Source organism: Fusarium coffeatum (assembly GCF_003316985.1).
Source record: "Fusarium coffeatum strain FIESC_28 chromosome Unknown BRIP53273_contig_106, whole genome shotgun sequence".
Lineage (NCBI taxonomy): Eukaryota > Fungi > Ascomycota > Sordariomycetes > Hypocreales > Nectriaceae > Fusarium > Fusarium coffeatum.
In genome coordinates, this window is record NW_022157899.1 from 261,506 (window position 1) to 281,259 (window position 19,754).

Below are 19,754 nucleotides of genomic sequence, written 5' to 3' on the forward strand. Positions count from 1 at the left end.
ATAGGTCGGATCCGGAGATGGTGACGCTAATCCTTATTGGGAAATCAAAGTTGCGAAGCTGGCAAGAGGGTCTCTTGCTCGGGACCGACGGACACGAGCGCTCTTGCCTTCTTAACATGAACAACTCTCGGCCAATTTCTACATTCTTGTTACCCGAACGTCCTCTGTTATGGTCTCTCTGTACTTTACTCTGTATTCCTTTTGGACATTTTTATCTACCTGTATTCAAGGTAGCATCTCACTTCACTTTGTCTCTCAATCTACCTAGCAGGCAGGTAGGTATCACATAAGTTATCTTATCAGCAAAGAGAAAGAGGGGCCAACCATCCATCCAATCATTCTTCCACATCTTCCAACAATCAATCCTCTCATCCAATGTCAAAGCACGGCCGCCAAGCGAGGTAAACTACAGTAAGCTCCCGTGCTGTAGCTTCGGGCCCGACGGGAAGATCAAACAACAAGACAGACACTCTTCGTTCTTCAAGTCTTACCACTGGACCGTTGCGGAATCAATTGCATCTGGTCCCTCACTCTGATCCCTACCTATAGCTGCGGTAGTACAGTACGCCACGGTACCTTCATCAGCTGTAGGGCTGACAAGACATTTGACTTGCAGCTTAGCTGAATCCATCAAACATAGGTCAGGTCTGCTGATAGCTGCTGATTGATCGAACGCCCTTTTCGGGGCCTGTCAGCGCCACTTGTTCGGCAACGCGCAGCTGTGCTGTGTTTGCTGGCGAATTGTCTCAGCACCCACCACTCCAGCGCAGTACTGCATTCACTCACTCCGGGCCCGACATCTGCTTTGTCTATTGCTGCTCCGCTCCGGAACACAGTATCCACTCTATCGGGTCCAAAGACTCCGGCTCTTTGGACCTTCTCACACGGCCCCCATCACGGCTTGCCATGCCCTATCCCAATGGCATCCCCGGTGTTCCCGGCTCGGCCCCGCAACAGCAACAGCAGCAACAACAACAACTTCAAGATCCGTCAAACATCAAGTTGACTCGAGGCACCAGCTGTGTTCTATGCCAACAACGCAAAGTCCGCTGTGATAAGAATAAACCATGTGCCAACTGTGTTAAGGCCAAGGTTGAGTGCCGGGTTATACCTCCTCAGCCCCCTCGTCGTCGGAAGAAGCGCCTCCAAGAAAAGGATCTGATCGAGCGTCTCAAGAAATATGAAAACCTTTTAGCCGAGCATGGGGTTAAGGTCGATGCCATCGGCCACGAGTTAAGGCCTGATGGTCCCCCAGGTGAGGATGTTGATGAGCTGGAGAACGACTTTGAAGGTCTCAAGACAACCCCTGAAGCTAGCTCGTCCCCTGCTCCATCCAACGCAGAGCAAAAGTACGCATCCTACAGATCATGCCAACCTGTTCCTTGTGAGTTGATTGCTTACACTACTACAGAACCGGTGGTGGAGCGTGGTTTTCTTATCACAAAGAGGTATGCTGCCCAAAACTCAGCTCCTCCAATTGCTGCAAGTCCCTAATCTCCTCTACAGTTTCGAGCAAGTGAACATATGCTCCAAGACTCATCCGATGAAGAACCTGAGGTGGGATCTACCATTCATCGTGCCTTTGACCGCATGTTTGCTACTGACGGATTCCCTTTCATTGTCGGGGCTACCCCTGTTCCCATTGTTAACCTGCACCCTTCTACCATACACATTTTTCAACTATGGCAAATCTACATCGACAACATTAACCCATTGCTTAAAATTACACATGTACCAACTGTCCAGGGTCAGATCATCGAAGCAAGTTCCGATATCGAAAACGCACCTAAGAACATTGAGGCTCTCATGTTTTCCATGTATCTAATGGCAATCACATCACTGGAGGAAGCCGATGTTTACAGGAGATTTAACGAAACCAAAAAGGAACTCTTAGCGAGATACCATGCTGGCACCCAGCAAGCGCTTACAGCAGCTGGGTTTATGCGAGTCAACGATCCCATTTTGCTGCAGGCGTATATTCTCTACCTGGTAAATTTATCATCAGCTACATGATTCGGGCTTTTATACTGACTTAATCTCAGTTTGCTGTTCGGTGGTTTGTTGACCCTCGACAGGTCTTCTGCTTGATTGGGTTGGCTGTCCGTATTGCTCAACGAATGGGTCTTCATCGAGACCCGGCTCAGTTTGGCTTGCCACCATTCGAAGTTGAGCAACGCCGTCGGCTATGGTGGACGCTGGTTGGATACGACCGGCGACTAGGAGAGATGGCTGGATCAACTGTCACTGCCCTCTCTACCGGTGGTGACTGTAAAATACCAATGAATGTCAACGACTCGGACTTACACGTCGATGGCAAAGAATTCCCCACTCCCCACACCGGTCCAACTGAAATGCTCTTTTCCCTCACAAGAGTTGAGCTTGCAATGGCTGTTTCGAGCGATAGCAATCGCGACAGCTATAAAATGAACAACCCAGACAAGAGCCCTGGGGGGCCAGCTGCCAACAAAAACCAGGCAACAATCCGTCTTGCTGGCCAAGATGGGCCTGTATATACTCTCGACGGGTACTGCGCGCATATCGAGGGCACTTATCTCAGCCAGTGCGATCCCAAGATCCCTCTGCACTTCTTTACCCTTACAATGACTCGTCAAGCCATGTGTAAGATGCGTATTATCAGCTTTCTTGTTCGAATGCATAGCAACGACGACAATATCCCGCTCAAGGATGTTGAGAGAGATAGCTTGTTTCTACAAGCTACGCAGATGATTGAGTATGACAATATTGTACAATCCTCTGAGTCACTGCGTCCGTTCAAATGGTACTCTATGCATCACTTCCCCTTTCCTGCCTACATGTTTCTTGTTCAGCAACTACGGCACCGCGTCTCTGGTCCGATGGTAGAACGTGCGTGGGATGCCATAGAGAAGAACCACGATCTTCGCGGCCTCATGAATAATTATCACAACCCTATGCACATGGCATTTGGTGGTCACTTTGTCAAAGCTTGGGATGCACATGAAGCCTCCCTTATCGCTGCCGGTCGACAGCCTCGGAGGCCAGCGTTTCTTGGACCTCTGCGCGAGCGCGTTGCAGCTCGTCGACGGGCAAAGCAAGAGAGAAGACCCGACCCTAATCTTTCCCGACCTCAGATCGGCGTCCCGCGTTCACAAGTCACGACGCCTTCTTCCACAGGTTTTGCCCCTTCTGTTGGACATATGACCCCTGTGACGGTACACCACGGCCAACGGGCGAATTCGGGCTCTGTTGCTTCTAGTGACGAGCCTGGAGAGATGGACTGGACATTTATGATGTCAGGCTATAATGACACCGCCAGTTTTACTCCGATGGGTGGTTTTGGAAGCTTTAGCGGCGGTGGGTTCGGCGGAGGGATGCCTGGTATGCCACCCCCTATGGGAGGCATGGGACGTGGCCCTCCTCCCGGCGGCAATATGTTTGGAAATTAGCGATACGAATTGGTTTAATGCGATACGATACACGAGCGTCTTTTTGGGCTGTTTCCCGCTTGCCATTTCTTCTTTTGTTTTGCTTTTGCCGGAAGTCAAAAACTATGCCTTCTTGAACCACATCGTACGCGATACTTGCATTTCGGTTACGAGCATTTGTACAGCGATATACTTCGTTTATTTTGTTCTGTCCCATTATGTGTCCACATACTCATATATTCGTGTTTTCATATTGTACGCTCGAACTAGAGGACATGCCACATTGGAACAGTTGCAGAAATGGCAATACTCGAAATTTGTGTTTGTATATTCATTTCCTTCATACACTGGCGGCAATATCAAAAAAGCTTTTGGCACACTAGCCAGCATGTATTTCCGTTCTTTCTTTTCCACGTGCCGAATAAATAGCATTATGAATTCAACGGTACATACTGAGTGCGAAGTCGAGAAGGTCGCTGGGAGATTTGTTGCAAGCAGTCGGCTTCTGGAATCTCGAATGACATGATGTTACTCTAGGTCTAGGAAGATGAAAAGATGGGGGAGAAACTGAGATCTCGTGACACTAGTCTATATGTCTCATCGGGGTTTTAAATATCGACTGCGCAGAAACATGCAAGCCCAAGCTCTTCGACAGCCCCTTTCAAGAATTGCAGTGTTTCCAACAGTAGTTTGTTCCGTCAGCCTCTAAGCCGATGGCTATCCGATAAGTTGGGAGATGGGTTTTATGTATGTATCACAGTGAGATCCGGATGCAAGGATCTCGAGCCCCTCCCTGTCGCGTCACACTGCCGTTTCCTAGTTTGATACCTGGCATGAGCCACGCTCCACGGCAAGCTCATCAGCGTGTTATGTGACGGGTCAATGTTTGCTCTTGTGTTGCGTTTCGATGACCAGAAGGCACCATGCAACGTAACCTCCATCCCTGTCACCTCAGCCGCCAGAACCAAAGAGTCTGACACGAAATTTGGCTGACTGGCTGTTGCGTAGCTGGAGTGGAGGTACAAGCGTAATGTGAGCTGACAGCTATCAACTTCGGCCAAAAGGCCACCAGTATGACTGGAATTCAGAGAAGTTTGCCATTATAACGGGGGTGTTTGGACTTCCCTATTATAGCGGCTTCTGCGCCCAGCAATCGATCCAATCGAGTTGTGCATGTATGCGCGTATTGTTGAGAGTTTCAAAAATGCTATGCCCAAGCTCATATGCCTCGTCCTCTGTAAGTCCCATAATATCCGGGCGGCCAAGCATGGCCGTAACCCATTCTTCAAGAATACTTTGCGTGAAAATCCCCATCTCTCGCATCTTGGCCTCCTGATGCCACCGACCCACTGGGGTGAACTCGTGCCGCTCGTTGACGTTGATGAAACCCACGTCGCGGAGTGCTGCAACGATCTGGAGGGGAAAGCGTAAATTCCATCCATACAGCTCAGTGAAAGGACCCTCAACAAGCCGGTAGAATTTGTTCATAGGATGGTCATACCCAGCGGTGTTGTCGTCGGAGAACACGAAAGGTACAATTTCATGTATCTCGATCCAAGCACCTGGCTTCAGTTTTCTAGAATCACCCAGTTAGTTATCATAATGAGAGGATATGGGGTATTTCCACCCACTGAAAAGCTCTTTCCAATAGCTGTCTTGGTTTGCGCAGTGTTTGCAACAAAGCGCGGATATGAATCAAATCTGCATCTGCGTAGATGCTCGTCCACGAGCGGTTCTCGTCCTCAAGGTCTTCCACTCGAAATTCGACATTCGGTGGAGTCCAATGCGGTTGAATTGGTGAGAGATCTGTGCCTATAACACGTGCACTGGGAAAGTTCTCTGCAACTGCGACAACACTTGAGTTAGTTTGAGAGTGCTACGAGAGGGATGGGCCTTACCATCCTGCGCCCACATGCCAACACCAGTGCCTAGATCGACAATCTTTTGCGGATTATCACCAATTGGGGCTAAGAACAGCTTTCCATCCATAAGATAGTCCAAATACAGCTTGTGCTTTAGGCCTTCACGAACTTGCTCAGCATCGTCATTTGGAAGGCCATAACGGCCGCGTAGAAAGCCTTGATAGCGCCTAACAAATCAGCATTGAAGAAAAGAGACAATGGATGGTGTGTTGCTAAATACCTTCCATGTTCGTATGAGTATAGTTCTCTTGTGTTGACTGAAGTAAATTCGGAGGTTGCTATAGAATCACCGTAGTCCGACGTTGGGTCCTCTTCGGGGTCATTATGATCCATTGCTACGGAACTTTCGAAACAAGACCCTTTTGATAGATTGTGCTCGAGAAGAGACAATTATTGTAGGAACAGGATGTTGTTGGACGGGAATACATGAGAACACAACCTGAACCTAACCAGATGGGTAGCAACAGGGTAGAGGGCAATGTGAGGATTGAAATGACACCAGCTTGGGCGGTAGTGAGCCACAAGTATATGCTGGTGACTGGATACTTGGGCTTAGTCCCGAGTGGAAGGTACGGTAGTCGGTAATGCGGGCAGAGTGAGATATGACAAGGAGAGTTGAAAGTGCGGACAGTAGTCTATTGCCCAGTAGCGTGCCAATAAAGATTCCCAAGATACGCCCTGCTGTTTCTGGCGATGGGCGTGGTTGAACGTGAAGTTGCACAGGACCCAGCAACTCGGACTGTGTGGCGGGTGCTGGTAGTAATGTCTACAGACAGCCAATACGATGGGAGGATGGGCAAGGGCGGTTCCCAGCACGACGGAAGGGAGGGCAGGCGGTGCAGGAAGACCCAGAAGTCTCCCAGCTCCCAGAAGACTGGTAGGTCGTGGTCTTTGGCGCGGTTGGTATACTGTAGTAGCAAACACACAGGACGGTGGGTGCGGGATGACTATGAATTGGCTCCTGAGACAAGCCGGCGTGAACCAAGCCTTCGGGACAAACCGAAACTCTTTTGAGAAGAGAGATTGGCGACAGTAATGCAACCCAGCCGTGACGTGGTCGAGCAAGCGAGCTCGAGACAGACAAGGCCGAAACGTGGCGATAGATGCTAGCAAACTGGCTATTTCATGCGCAGCGAGGATAGCTGGTCATGGTAAGGGCCTGTGTAGTGGGAACTGTGTCTCGAGTCGTGAGTTTGAGCCCAAGTCTGAGGCGTGGAGACTGAAGCTGGAGACAGGCAACTGTTCCACTGTATGATGGAAGGTCTAGAAGTCCTGGTATCTGGCAAGTCTAAGACAATGATGGACCATACGATTCATTCAATGAGATGCATTGCTCCCGATCTTTGATTGAAGAAATTTAGTGACATGCGGAGGAAAGCAACCAGAGAAGATATCCCCTGTGTCGTCAACCTTGCTCTGAGGGGGGTGCTATGCTATGCTATGCTATGCTGTGCTGCGCTGCGCTGCGCTGTAACTTGGGTGCAGTAACAAGCTGGTACCTAACCTAATAGGTAACTAACAAGTAAGAATAGAGTAATGGAGTGAGTGAGTGCATATCTGGGGTGGGCCAAATCAAACGGGCCCAGTCTCCATTTCTCTGGGCACTTCAACTTCTCGACACTCAAATCGCTCTGGTCTGTAACAATAAGGTTAGTGCTCTGTCTTGCAGCTGATGAGCCATGAAATACTGTTAAACTTGGATGACCGGGCCGTAGTACCATGATTGCCTTATTCGACCAAATTATCACGCTCCGACTTGGAAACCAGTCCTCGGCAATGAATCGTAGATGCATAGACCTTATCGATTGCGATAACGAACAGTACACCAGGTATGAGACTGAATCCGTCTCGTTACTCATATGGCCAGGTGGAGGTTGCTAAGCATAGCAATGCGCGCTTGACAAAGTTGAGACCTTGGCGTTGCTGTGCCTTAATCAAGCATTGCAACTTTGCAGGCTTTTCGGATAAGCAATGATGGTCCCGTTCTGACTTGGCCAGCTTGAGACCACAGGTAGTCCGAGGTGAGAAGTATCATGCCAGATCAGGATTGAGAGCAAAGAATGGCTGTTCTCCTCTTTGTAAATTAAATTTGAGTATCGTCACGAAACGAGATGAGACAAGAGGAACAAATCAAGTGAAGTGCATAAGTAGGTAGAGAGGATATAGACGGATAAGCACATCCATCATCTGCAGATTGTTCCTGTCTCTCAGCTTGGCATTGGTCGTAACTACACGAGCCATCACCTCAATGGGTGTTTGTTTCCTCTATTGCATGGAACTTATTCTAGCACTGTATTTTGACCGAGAGTTCCTTGATATGGAGGTAAGAGGTGGGCAGAACGTTCTGTAACTACCTGCCTGCCCATCCTCTACGCCTTCCATCTTGTGTTTTATTGATGGAAAGTACCCAGATTGGAAGGAGGGGCAGACACTCATAAAGGTACTAGCCTGTCCGTACCTACCTCTAGCACAAATGGACCTAAATTGCTAGGGCGGGAAAGCGCGTCATTCAATCCAGGCGCGTCGCCAAAAACACGGTCCGCGAAATTGAATCTCAATTAAACTACCTAAACGTCTAAGCAACGCATCGCAGCTAGGATCTTGCATACCGATATCCATTAATAACGACAAAACCACCTTGACTTGTACACTTCAAGCTCATAGTATCGTACTTGTTCTAACCTTTCAATTCAATTACCTGGTATACTCTCAACACGACCGAGTCCTTCTATACCATAATTTCTTGGAACTCGACCTTTTTTTCTCCAACAGCACCTACTTTACGCGCCCCGACCTCACCCCTTGACCGATTACCCAACTATCATCAAGTCGAATACACGCCCGCCCATGAGACTCGTGGCACATAGACATAGCGATTGGACCGCTGTCACCTCGCAGCCATGTATCTTCCACGATCTTTGATCTCGAAACTATACATCCACCTCCAGCAAACACGACACCCGCTCTCCCCACCTGTACTTATTCTTGTCGCCCTCGAACCCGACGCTCTTTGTGCTTGCAGAATTCTCACCCGATTGCTCAAACATGACTATATTCCTCACAAGATCCAGCCCGTATCCGGCTTTGACGATCTTGAAAAAGCTGGTAAGGAATTAGTCATGCCCATGAAAGAGTCTGAGGGTGGTAGCGGTGGTGTCGTCGTGTGCCTTGGGGTGGGAGGCATGATTGACCTGGGTAAAGCACTCGAGCTTGATCTTCCAGGCGATGATGCTCCTTATAGCGGCGTAGAGGTCTGGTTAATGGACGCACGTCGGCCATGGAATCTTCATAACGTCTTTGGCAGTTTCCCTCTGGAACCTGCAACCGAGATATCGTCCACGAACCAGTCAAGAAGCCCTGCTGGAGTCGATGGTGGGAAGATCACTCGCGTCTTTAATCCTGGTAAAGGTGGCATCATCGTTTTCGATGATGGCGACATTGAAGAAGACATGGAACCTCAGCGTAACGCGTACCTTACATTAGCAGACATACCTGAATTTGACGACGATGGCGATGACTTGGGAGACACCGATGATGAGGAAGGGGACGATGACGATGAGAATGTTGACGGTATTGGCCAAGGACCTACGCATGCGGGTCAAAAACGCAAAAGCTGGTCAGATGCAGAGGACGATAGCGACGATGACAGACCTCGACAACGACGAAGGAGTAATTCGGTAAGACTGCCTGGTCACTTCTTCCTAAATTTCATTAACATTCCCTTCAGTCTAGTTCGATTGCAGAGTCGCCACGGCGTCCACAACAGAGGGGCCTCCTCTCTGCACGGCAAGTTGATATGTCTAGCGATCCAGCCGAGCCCCCTTCTGGAGCACAACCACCGGCAGGCCCGTCACCTCGTGCACTGCGCAGACGACTACGACGAATTTTTGACGAGAACGAAACCATCTGCAACCAGTATTACAAAATTGGATGCTCCTTCTCGGAACCGCTATCTTCGATGATGTATTCTCTTGCTTCCGAGCTTGGTAGAGAAGACAACGATCTCCTATGGCTAACTATAGTTGGTGTCACGTCTATGGAAATCTATGGTCGCTCGTCAGCGGGTACTGCTGCGCCTGTCAGGCAAAGTGACAAGAGTCGTCCGACAGGCTGGCTAGGGATTCGGGGGGCGAGGATACGCCAGCTTCTCCGAGACGAAGTGAGACGTCTAAACCCTCCAGAAATCACAAACGGGCGTGTTGCTGTGGAAAATACTGGTGTTATCCCCACCACAGCGAGAAACCCGGAAGACACAGGAATTCGACTGTCCCCTGAGCCCAAATTCTTACTTATCCGCCACTGGAGTCTGTACGACAGCATGCTGCACTCACCATACCTTTTTTCACGTTTAAAAACCTGGAGTGAGACAGGAATCAAGCGGCTTCACAAATTGCTTGCAAAGATGGGAGTCAGTCTTGCTCAGTGCAAGCAAAGCTATACCCACATGGACATGATGCTGAAGCGCGAGCTCAGGGCGAAATTGCTAAAGTACGGCTCACTTTATAATCTCGATGAGATGGTACCGCCGGTCGACACAGATGGCAAAGATCGTGCCGGTGCTAAAGATGGATGGGGTTTTGTTCGTAGTTGGGGCTGGCGCGCAACATTGAGTGCTCAGGACGTGGGAGTTGTCATCGGCGCACTTTTAGAAGTTGGCAAGCATGCTCAGAACGCAGAGTCCGCTGTAGTCGCAAGTCAATCCAACCAAGAAACTGAGCAAGCCGAATTGGCAGCTCAGGGAGAAGAATGGGTTGAACAGTTCTGGGAGGCCTACGACGCGCTGGAAAAGTAAGTGCATTCTCTCTTGATTAAAGCCTCGATGATCGGCCACTGACAACAATACTAGCATCGACGCGCTGAAAGCCGGACTCCCCACTGCTCAATTTCTCCATCGAGCAATCTATCGGACAGGGACTTCGCTCATCAAGGACAAGCAAATAAAACACCTTCGCGCATTCCGCATGTGTGTAGTCAAGGAAGGGCCTGACGTTTCGCTTTTCACACACCCCGCAGCACTTACCAAACTGGCACTCTGGATAGGCGAGGCGCTTGCCGAACAAGAGAGGGAAGCTCACGGAAAGCTGTCACAGGGCGGCCGCGGTACACCCCTTGTTGTCGCTGGTCTTAATGAGAAACGAGGTGTGTATGTCGTGGTGGGCACAGGTGGTGGAGGTGGCCCAGACACGACATTACTGGACAGAGAAGCCGCGAAGAAGCGCAAAGCCGAAAGAGAGGCCAAACTCAAGAAGAAGGAAGAGTCGCGTCTAGCAAAGCAAAAGGTACGAGAAGACAAACGGGCGGCTCGACGAGATGCAGGTGATGATGAAGACGAACTTGAGACCGAGTCGGAGGATTCGGATAGCTCAGACTCGGACGTGTCAGATGATGAGGACGTCGAACATGAAAAGGGCTACGGTCTCAACAAGTTTGGCATTGCATTCGAAAAAGCGGCGGAGGAGACGAAGGCCTCATGGCGGGCTGATAACTTCGACCGTTGTGTGATAGAAATAAAGAAGGAGGATCTCGGTGGTTTCCTTGAGAGTCTCAGTATGAAGGCTGTGGTGGGTTAGAGAGCACGATGGCGATGTTGGTTGCCAAGTTTAATGACTGTATATGTGGAGGTTGTCCTGGGAGACGCGATTGGGACTGGATATTTCTGTATTGGATAGGATATTGTCCAAGCTGGCAGACGGATAGGAGTAAGGCAGCATCATGATTTGGGACATTGCATGCATGGGCGGGACTATGGTTAAGATACCTCGACTCAATGTCTACATTGGAGTCTACTATAAGTATCAAATTTTGCATTTTGCATTGTGTTATCAGTACTATGGCATTGGATATGACTTGGGAGAGCGAGTTAGCAGGTAACCTACCCGAGCATGGTGATTCCATGCTCCTTTCTACAATAGGTACCTACTAAGTGTCTCCTGGTAGGCAAGCTACCAGAGCTCTATGTCACAACCTTGATTCAAAGTTGTGAGTGTAAAAAGTAGATAATATTAGGATAAGGGCACGTCTAAAATGGCATAAAGTGAAGCACTAATTTCGTCTCTTATGCTCTCTAGCAACCCGAGCTTGCTAACCCTGGTTGTCTCTTGTTATTAGGAATCAAAGATGGCATAGAACGAAAGTACGTTGGGCGATCAAAGGGCAACAGGGGTCAGGGGAAAAGAGACGGAGAGGCAGCCAAGGTTGGCGGAAGGTACTTGAGTAGCATGTCATTGTGAGCTTCTGCTTGGAGGCTAGCGAGAAAGGTGTAAGAGAGCAGCAGCAGTTTGTTAGTTGAGGTGGGCGCAGTAAAAGCTTATTGACGATAGAGTGATTTGGTGCCGACTTGGCGCAGATGCAGATAGATAGATGCAGCTTTTTCTGTGACACAATTACAGATGAGTCGCTCGAATACAATGGATATTTCTATTTTATCTAGGTACCTACCTACCAACTCCATTGTGCCGGTCTTTAAGTTGGTGGCAGATGTTCAAGTAAACACAGCCCTGCTATCAGAGGAGCAGAGGAAAAGGAGAATCACCACTTGGTTACTAATTAAGAATCTAGAATCAAGAACTGCTATTCTCAACAGGCATTAACTCCGCTCATGCTTGTTAAGGTAACATACACAGCCACACACCGTTCAGTGGATGCGACCGGACAACCCGGCTGCCTGGTCGTCAGTCGCCACGCTTCCACAAGTCGAAAAAGTACTATAGGTATGTACATGTACACAGCCTCAATGATGTTTAAGCCGAGGTGAGATGGTTGCTGTAGCTACTGTCATTGGTACAGACACTGTATCTTCTCAAAGAGGCAGCTGATTATATGAATCCATGAATCTTTGTTATTTTGAAGGGACTGTGTTCTTCTGGCGGGGAAATGTATAATCGTGTAAAATGGTGGATTCCAGTCATGATATGGATCCTATTATGTTAGGTATAGTAGTTTCGACTCGTCATTGGAAACTGGAATGGAAACATTGATGGAAAACCAGATTTCTACCGGGTCGAGTAGCATAAAATCACGACTGACCAATAAGATTGTGATATATTCATGGGAGTGTGTCGATTTACAGGCTCTGGAACCTCTAAACTTCCACAACCCCGCCCCCACTATGGAAATGGAAGTGAGGTGGGCTGCCCAGGGCATACCTTGCGTGTCTGATACCGCACTGAGACCCCTAAACTGTGGTCAGCAGAGCACCTGGACTGAGGGTGGATGCCCTGGAAACCCCCTACCTCTAGGTACCTAAGTAGTGGATCGATCTTGCTCCGGCGGGGTTTGTGTATGTCCCGTCGCCTCATCCTCGTCCTCGTGTTGAGTGAGTGTCGGGGTCGGCTCTTTCCCACCCTTGCTCAACCTTGCCCGGCTATCACTCAACTGTCCACTCCTTTCAAGGCAGTGAGTGACCTCCACCTCTAGCCCGAGTCTAATAGGTACTGGTTCTGGACCTTAGTGCTTTATGTAGCTTCCATGCCAATTATTCCATCTATACTCAACTCACCTGCATCACTTTTTTGCTTTACCTTTCTTGTTCCTCTTTCCCCTTGAACTACTTGATCCTCTCCTCTCCTCTTCTCTCTATTACTTGTCCTAACAAACTCTCGCGACTGGGCTCTTCTCCCGCTTCAACTCTCGCACCGCACCGCACTACAGTACTGTACACGACCCTGAGAGCTTAACCACTGGCTACTAGCCCCTCACCAGGCGCTTCGCTTTCATCCCTACCTTCGCCTCCGCGCTCCGACTTCGACGTAACCTATTTCCTCCCCAATCTTCTCGACCTCGATTTCGATATTGACGTCGCCTTTCTCCAATACCTCGTCTCCGTGGGCGACACTTCAATAGGCCGAGAGTATCCTTGGCTTTGGCGACTTGATTTCCATTCTCTCGTTTCTTTCGAGTAAAAGACTCTCCAAGCCGTCCAACTTTGGCTCAAGCATCGCGCAATTCGCGCTCTCTACCTCTACACTCGCCAACAACAACCCCAACTCTCCAACGTCATGGGTAAATCGTAAGTTTGCTCCTGGCGCATTTCTGTTCTTGTTGCGAGTCGCTTCGCTTCACATCGTTGTCCCGCTATTTGTCGCCTCCATGCCATCGGGGTCACGTTGCGTCACTTGTAGCCAGAATCTCATCGGGCGCAAGCGCATTTGTCAAACTCGGATCCCCACGGAAGCTAGGGACCGACGTCATTATTCTTTGGGATCGACCTTGTCACAATCATAGCTCATTACTAACCATCTTTGTGCTTATTCAGACAGTCCAAGCTCTCTCAAGATCAACTTGCTGAGCTTCAAAAATCAACCCATTTCGACAAGAAGGAGTTGCAGCAATGGTACAAGGGTACGTTGATGTCGCTCACGAGGCCTCCTGCGTGCTTTGCACTGCACTGCCCGCACACCAAACCTCGACACCCTTTTGTTGCAAGAGAATAGTTGCCTAATATTAGCACTAGGTTTCCTTAAGGATTGCCCGTCGGGTACTCTCACCAAGGAGGAGTTCCAGAAGATCTACAGACAATTCTTTCCCTTCGGGGATCCGAGCTCATTCGCCGATTATGTCTTCAACGTATTCGACAGCGACAAGTCCGGCACTATCGACTTTAAGGAGTTCATCTGTGCGCTGAGTGTCACCAGCAGAGGCAAGATGGAGGACAAACTGGATTGGGCTTTCCAGCTGTATGACATTGACGGCGATGGCAAGATTAGCTACGACGAGATGCTCAAGATTGTCGAGGCTATCTACAAGATGGTAAGTTTTCACTTGCTGCTCTCATCAGCTGAGTTATGAGAGACACAAAAGCCCCGACTAACTGTGCTTTAGGTCGGTTCCATGGTCAAGTTACCCGAAGACGAAGATACCCCCGAGAAGCGAGTAAAGAAGATCTTCCGCATGATGGACAAGGACGAGAACGGCAGCCTAGATATGGAGGAGTTTAAGGAGGGCAGCAAACGTGACGAAACCATCGTCTCAGCGCTATCCCTCTATGACGGCTTGGTGTAGGAGAAGCGGAGATTCCGCTGGCAGCGGTATGCAAAACATGAACAAGACGAGTACAGGGAAGAGAAACAAATATGAATGAAAAGAAGGACCCATGGATGCCATAGTTGGCCAGGAGTGTAAGGAGCTTTTGTCTTTTTGCTTTTCCTGTTTGCCCTTGACACAAGGGTGCGGCCTCTTGTTTTGCGAAGGTCTTGGAGAGGTCTATGATTACCTTATGAAATAAATCGATGTGCAATTTTCCAACTAAGGCTGTCCCTCTGCCTTTGTCTTCGCTTGTGAACATTCGTCGGCCAGGTCATGTATCTGGCTTAAGATATGGATGCTTGGTTATCCTCAGGATGACGCAGGCTACCCTACAGCTTTGGCTTAGTTGGGAAGGAGGTCTTGCTTGAATTGAGTAATAGGGTACCTAGTATTCATCACTGAGTGAGCTGCTGCATCATCTGAAATATCACGGTCAGAAGCAGTAGTTTTTATCAAACAGAGTCTACAAAAGCATCCAACTGAAAAATCACTGATCTAGATTTGAAAGAACCGGGGTCCACTTGCATTTGCACTTGACGCTCAAATTTGACTAGGTAGGTAATTAAGTGCCATCTCTTTTATGGAATCTTCAAATGAAATACACCACTTCCTTATTCCATCTCATTGCAAACAAGCAAAAAGCAAGGCCTGGTACATGTACAACTCTTCACATCAAATCCATATTGCAAGTCTGAGTTATGGAGTTTCTCAATAACCTCCTTACGAATTTAGAGCCAGAAGTTCAAGATGCTGAAGAAGGTGAGTACAAGCTTATTCACTCAAATGCCAACCTCACTAACAAGAATAGAAACCTTTTATCTGTATGCTCAGCCTATACCGTCCATGAACCTTGGATTCATAGATGCTCGCGCTACTTCAGTCGATGTATCAGTCGGTGACCGGGACTTCACTATACATCAGTCCCCTACTGTTCTCTCATCTTCACGATCAGGTGGTACAACTGGAGCAGGTCAGTTTCATTGTACACCAAGAGGCAAACATAATACTGAGTTAATGCATAGTTATCTGGAAGATAGCACCCACATTCGCTACCTGGCTCTCATCTCCTTCCAACCCTATTCTCGCCAACATCAATCTCACAAACGCCTCCATCCTTGAGCTGGGCTGTGGCATATCACCCCTGAGTGCTCTAGCCCTCGGTCCGCGTGTGGCTCGCTACGTTCTGACCGACCAGTCTTATGTCCAGCGCCTTCTCCAGAGAAATATCGACGAGAACTTTTCATCGGCATTTAGCTCAGGCACATCTACACCCATAGGCGGTCGCGGCAGGAAGAAGCGCAATGCCCATAGCCCTGCAGCTCCCCAGCACAACATTCGCTTCACAACGCTCGATTGGGAGACCGACGAAGTTACGCCTTCTTTAGTGGGTTCTGACGAGGCCGGAAGCTTTGATGCGGTCGTTGCTTGTGATTGCGTATACAACTATGCTCTCGTAGATCCCTTCGTTCAGACATGCGCAGATGCATGTCGCCTGCGACTCTCTGATCCTGCACTTGCTGATAGCGATGAAAGAAGACCTTGCCTCTGTGTTATTGGGCAACAGCTCCGCAGCGACGAGGTATTTGAGTCGTGGCTCAAAGCGTTCTCAGCCTCGTTCCATGTCTGGAGAGTCTCTGACAACGTGCTACCCGAAGAGCTACGATCAACAGCTGGATTTGTCGTGCATGTTGGCATACTCCGTGAGGAACTCGGACGAAGTCAATAGTCACGTATACGTAGCCAAGATATCTTTTTATAGGAGTAGCGATTACGTACACTGTTTAGCCCGGCGGCATTTATCAGCACATTACATCAAAGTTTCTCATAGTCATACTGCTTGATTTCATTGTAATTGCGTTGATTCATAAACTCGTTGGGAGTACTGACATTGTGTCTACTCCTGATTTTTGGTACTTTTCATCCACCAAGGTGGACAGAGTCAGCAACCCCTTTTGTTATCCGGCCCAGCCAAAGATTCGAAATAACATAAACCCAATGCTAATCCTCACATGTCCCACTTCGCCGTAAAGTCATTTTAAATTCCAATTCATCATCCCTAGATTACCATTCGAGAGGCTCCTTCTTCTCCTCACCGCGATTCGTCTTGGGAACTGGCACAGCTTTAGCAGCCAGCTTTCCACCTTGTCCAGGACGCTTCAGGTAACCAGTGCCATCGAGCCATGGAGTGTTCTGTGTCATGCTTCGCTCAAACTCGGCAATCTTGTCTTCCTGTTGCATGGTCAGGCCAATATCATCGAGGCCGTTGACCAGGCAGTGCTTGCGGAACTCCTCCACATCAAATGAGCAGATGGTCTCGCCAGCGGCGTTCTTGATAAGCTGGTTGGGCAGGTCGACCTCAATGTCTCGGTTTGCGCGGGCTTCGGCGGCAATGGCATCCAGATCGCTCTTGTTATCGATGCGGATAGGCAGCATGCCGTTCTTAAAAGTGTTGTTGAAGAAGATATCGGCGAAAGAGGGAGCAATGATACACTTGATGCCGAAGTCAAGAAGCGCCCAAGGGGCGTGCTCGCGAGAACTACCGCATCCAAAGTTGGGTCCAGTAACAACCAAAGTCTTGGTCTTGCGGAAAGGCTCCTGGTTCAAGACAAAATCGGGGTTCTCAGATCCATCCTCCTTATATCGGAGCTCATAGAAGAGAGCATTTCCGAGACCCGTTCGCTTAATGGTCTTGAGGAACTGCTTGGGGATGATGGCATCGGTGTCGACGTTAGATCGGTCCAGAGCAGCGGCAGTGCCCTTCCAGATAGTGAATTTAGGCAGACCAGAAGCGGCACCGGCAGGGCTAACCAGGGTGTTAGTATGGGGCTGGGAATCCTGAGGCTGATCACCGATCAGGTCGCGCTCCTCGGAGTCATCCTTGGTTCGCTCGTCGACGTGAGGCTCCTCAGCAGGAAGCTCACGAGGCTTGAAGGCCGATTGGTGGGTGTAGTGCGACAGCTTGCGCACATCGGCAAGCTTGCCAACAAGAGCGGCAGCGGCAGCCATGACAGGAGACATAAGATGAGTTCGGCTGAGAGCACCTTGTCGACCCTCAAAGTTTCGGTTGGAAGTACTGGCACATCGCTCCTTGGGAGCCAGAATATCAGGGTTCATACCCAGACACATACTGCAACCAGCCTCTCGCCACTCGAAACCCGCCTCGACAAAGATTTGATCAAGACCCTCTTCCTCAGCCTGAGCCTTGACAAGACCAGAACCAGGAACCACCATGGCTCGCTTGATGTTGTCAGCAACCTTGCGGCCCTTGACAACGTTGGCAGCAGCCCGCAAGTCTTCAATACGGGCGTTTGTGCAAGACCCAATAAAGACCTTGTCGACAGGAATATCCTCCATTGGTGTTCCAGCGGTCAGACCCATGTACTCAAGCATGCGGCGACCAGCAGCCTTCTTGCTCTCGGTGCTGAAGGTCTCAGGATCGGGGACGGAACCAGTAATGGGCACGACGTCCTCGGGACTGGTTCCCCAGGTCAGGGTAGGGACGATGTCTTTGGCATCGATGAAGACATCAATATCGTACTTGGCGCCAGGGTCGGATTGGAGAGACTTCCAGTAGGCAACGGCGTTATTCCAAGTCTCAGAGCCATACTTGGGGGCCAGTGGACGACCCTTGAGGTACTCGAAAGTAATCTCGTCAGGAGCAACCATACCAGCACGGGCACCTCCCTCAATAGACATGTTGCAGATGGACATACGGGCCTCCATGCTCAAGTTGCGGATGACGGATCCACAAAACTCGATAACAGCACCGGTACCTCCAGCAGTACCGATTTGACCGATGGCGTGGAGAACAACATCTTTTGAGCTGACACCGGGGGCCAGTTCACCGTCGACTTGTATTCTCATGTTCTTGCTGCGCTTGGTGATCAGGCACTGAGTAGCAAGAACGTGCTCGACCTCACTGGTACCAATACCGAAGGCCAGAGCACCGAAGGCGCCATGTGTCGAAGTGTGACTGTCACCGCACACGACGGTGGTTCCAGGGAGAGTAAAGCCTTGCTCGGGACCAATGATGTGGACAATACCCTGTCGCTTGTCGCCTAGACCGAAATATGTGACACCAAATTTCTTAACGTTCTCCTCCAGGGTAACACATTGTGTTCGCGAATCGTCCTCCTCGATGAAAGAAGCAATATCCTTCAGTGCTTTGCGGGAAGTTGTGGGGACATTCTGCAAGGTCCGGGGTTAGCAAGGTTCCTTGATAATCGCCAACTGTAAGTTGGCTTCCAGTTCAATGGGTAGGTCCTACGTGATCAGTGGTAGCCAGAGTACAATCTGGTCTTCGGACCTTTCGGCCTGCATTCTCGAGGCCTTCGAAAGCTTGCTATTGGCGATTGTGGTTAGCGGGTGGTCAAAAGCAAAGCCAATGCCGATCCTTTAAACGGGGCTTAAACTTACTGGTGATGTCACTTCGTGGACCAGATGTCGGTCTTTTGACCAACTTTTGTCAGCCATACTGCTCATAGACACAATGAAGCACAGAGAAAGAGAGAGAGACATACCGATGTAGAGAAGAATTGTGCCATCAAGCTTCTCGTCCACAATATGTGCCGAGAAGACCTTGTCGTAAAGAGTCTGAGGAGTACCCACGGGAGCAGGCATTTTGATGATAGGGGTCGCGTTGAGCGAGAAAGTTGAGTACTATATCAAAGCAAAGGGTCCAGAGCTGTGCTGTAATGGAATGGAACTATGCCGATTGAGAGGATGTCGTTTGCTGGTTGTTGAGGTATAAGGGAGAGAGGATAGGAGAGAAGAGAAGAAGTTGGAACTCTCTTCTGGGAAGGGAAGAGTGAAAATGGAGATATAGTTTGAAGCTGAAAAGGGAAGAAAACAGGAAAATGGTCTGGAATTGGAAAAGAAGGCGTTCTGTCTCTGGGTTTATCAACAAAAATTCATCAGCGCCCCCCTCTCCTGTCCAATTCCATGAGCTTCATAGAAATGGTAGGTAGGCGCCGATGATCGGAGGGGTCCGTTTGCGGCCGCCAACAATTGAAGCTCAGAATCCGTAAAATGGAAGGAAGCCCCAGGACGGGCGCCAGCGCGGGGTAGACCCGCAGCTCTTGCCTGCACTGATTGTTAAATGAGCGACAGTGATTGGTTTAGAGCTCCGATCATACCGGCCGATCGCCACTTTTTCAACCTCCGATGTCAAAAGTCCAAGAGCTCCGATTAATATTTAGCTTAACCCTTCTTGAAACTCCACGGCTCTATCCTGGTCTAATTACGACATCAATTGCTTCGTAGTGCTCAATGCCGAGTTCTGGGCACTTGTTAATTAGCTAATTTATTTCAACAGTTCTTTTTCAAAGCCGAACAGGTCCTTACAGCACTGGCGAAGAAGAATAAAATGATTGATGCCGTGAATAACGGCCATAGCTGCTAATAA

The 19,754-nt window shown here is 49.4% G+C and overlaps 6 protein-coding genes across 6 annotated transcripts; 4 read left to right on the plus strand and 2 right to left on the minus strand.

Moving 5' to 3' along the window:
- Window positions 1-906: 906 nt before the first annotated feature.
- Window positions 907-3,425, plus strand: FIESC28_04885 (uncharacterized protein; the record flags this gene model as incomplete). The annotated part of the gene is made up of 4 exons (XM_031159032.1): window positions 907-1,349; window positions 1,412-1,448; window positions 1,507-1,989; window positions 2,043-3,425. The coding sequence occupies 4 exons, from the start codon at window positions 907-909 to the stop codon at window positions 3,423-3,425; spliced, it is 2,346 nt and encodes a 781-aa protein (XP_031016984.1).
- Window positions 3,426-4,532: 1,107 nt separating this feature from the next.
- Window positions 4,533-5,659, minus strand: FIESC28_04886 (uncharacterized protein; the record flags this gene model as incomplete). Its single annotated transcript, XM_031159033.1, has 4 exons — window positions 4,533-4,980; window positions 5,036-5,249; window positions 5,303-5,493; window positions 5,547-5,659. The coding sequence occupies 4 exons, from the start codon at window positions 5,657-5,659 to the stop codon at window positions 4,533-4,535; spliced, it is 966 nt and encodes a 321-aa protein (XP_031016985.1).
- A 2,567-nt stretch (window positions 5,660-8,226) lies between these two features.
- Window positions 8,227-10,896, plus strand: FIESC28_04887 (uncharacterized protein; the record flags this gene model as incomplete). Its single annotated transcript, XM_031159034.1, has 3 exons — window positions 8,227-9,003; window positions 9,054-10,114; window positions 10,173-10,896. 3 exons carry the CDS (start codon window positions 8,227-8,229, stop codon window positions 10,894-10,896), a joined length of 2,562 nt encoding a protein of 853 aa, XP_031016986.1.
- A 2,427-nt stretch (window positions 10,897-13,323) lies between these two features.
- On the plus strand, window positions 13,324-14,326 carry FIESC28_04888 (uncharacterized protein; the record flags this gene model as incomplete). Its single annotated transcript, XM_031159035.1, has 4 exons — window positions 13,324-13,334; window positions 13,581-13,666; window positions 13,779-14,074; window positions 14,147-14,326. The coding sequence occupies 4 exons, from the start codon at window positions 13,324-13,326 to the stop codon at window positions 14,324-14,326; spliced, it is 573 nt and encodes a 190-aa protein (XP_031016987.1).
- Window positions 14,327-15,048: 722 nt separating this feature from the next.
- FIESC28_04889 (uncharacterized protein) lies at window positions 15,049-16,076 on the plus strand (the record flags this gene model as incomplete). The annotated part of the gene is made up of 3 exons (XM_031159036.1): window positions 15,049-15,109; window positions 15,159-15,320; window positions 15,373-16,076. The coding sequence occupies 3 exons, from the start codon at window positions 15,049-15,051 to the stop codon at window positions 16,074-16,076; spliced, it is 927 nt and encodes a 308-aa protein (XP_031016988.1).
- Window positions 16,077-16,411: 335 nt separating this feature from the next.
- Window positions 16,412-18,970, minus strand: FIESC28_04890 (uncharacterized protein; the record flags this gene model as incomplete). Its single annotated transcript, XM_031159037.1, has 3 exons — window positions 16,412-18,538; window positions 18,618-18,692; window positions 18,767-18,970. The coding sequence occupies 3 exons, from the start codon at window positions 18,968-18,970 to the stop codon at window positions 16,412-16,414; spliced, it is 2,406 nt and encodes an 801-aa protein (XP_031016989.1).
- Window positions 18,971-19,754: the final 784 nt, after the last annotated feature.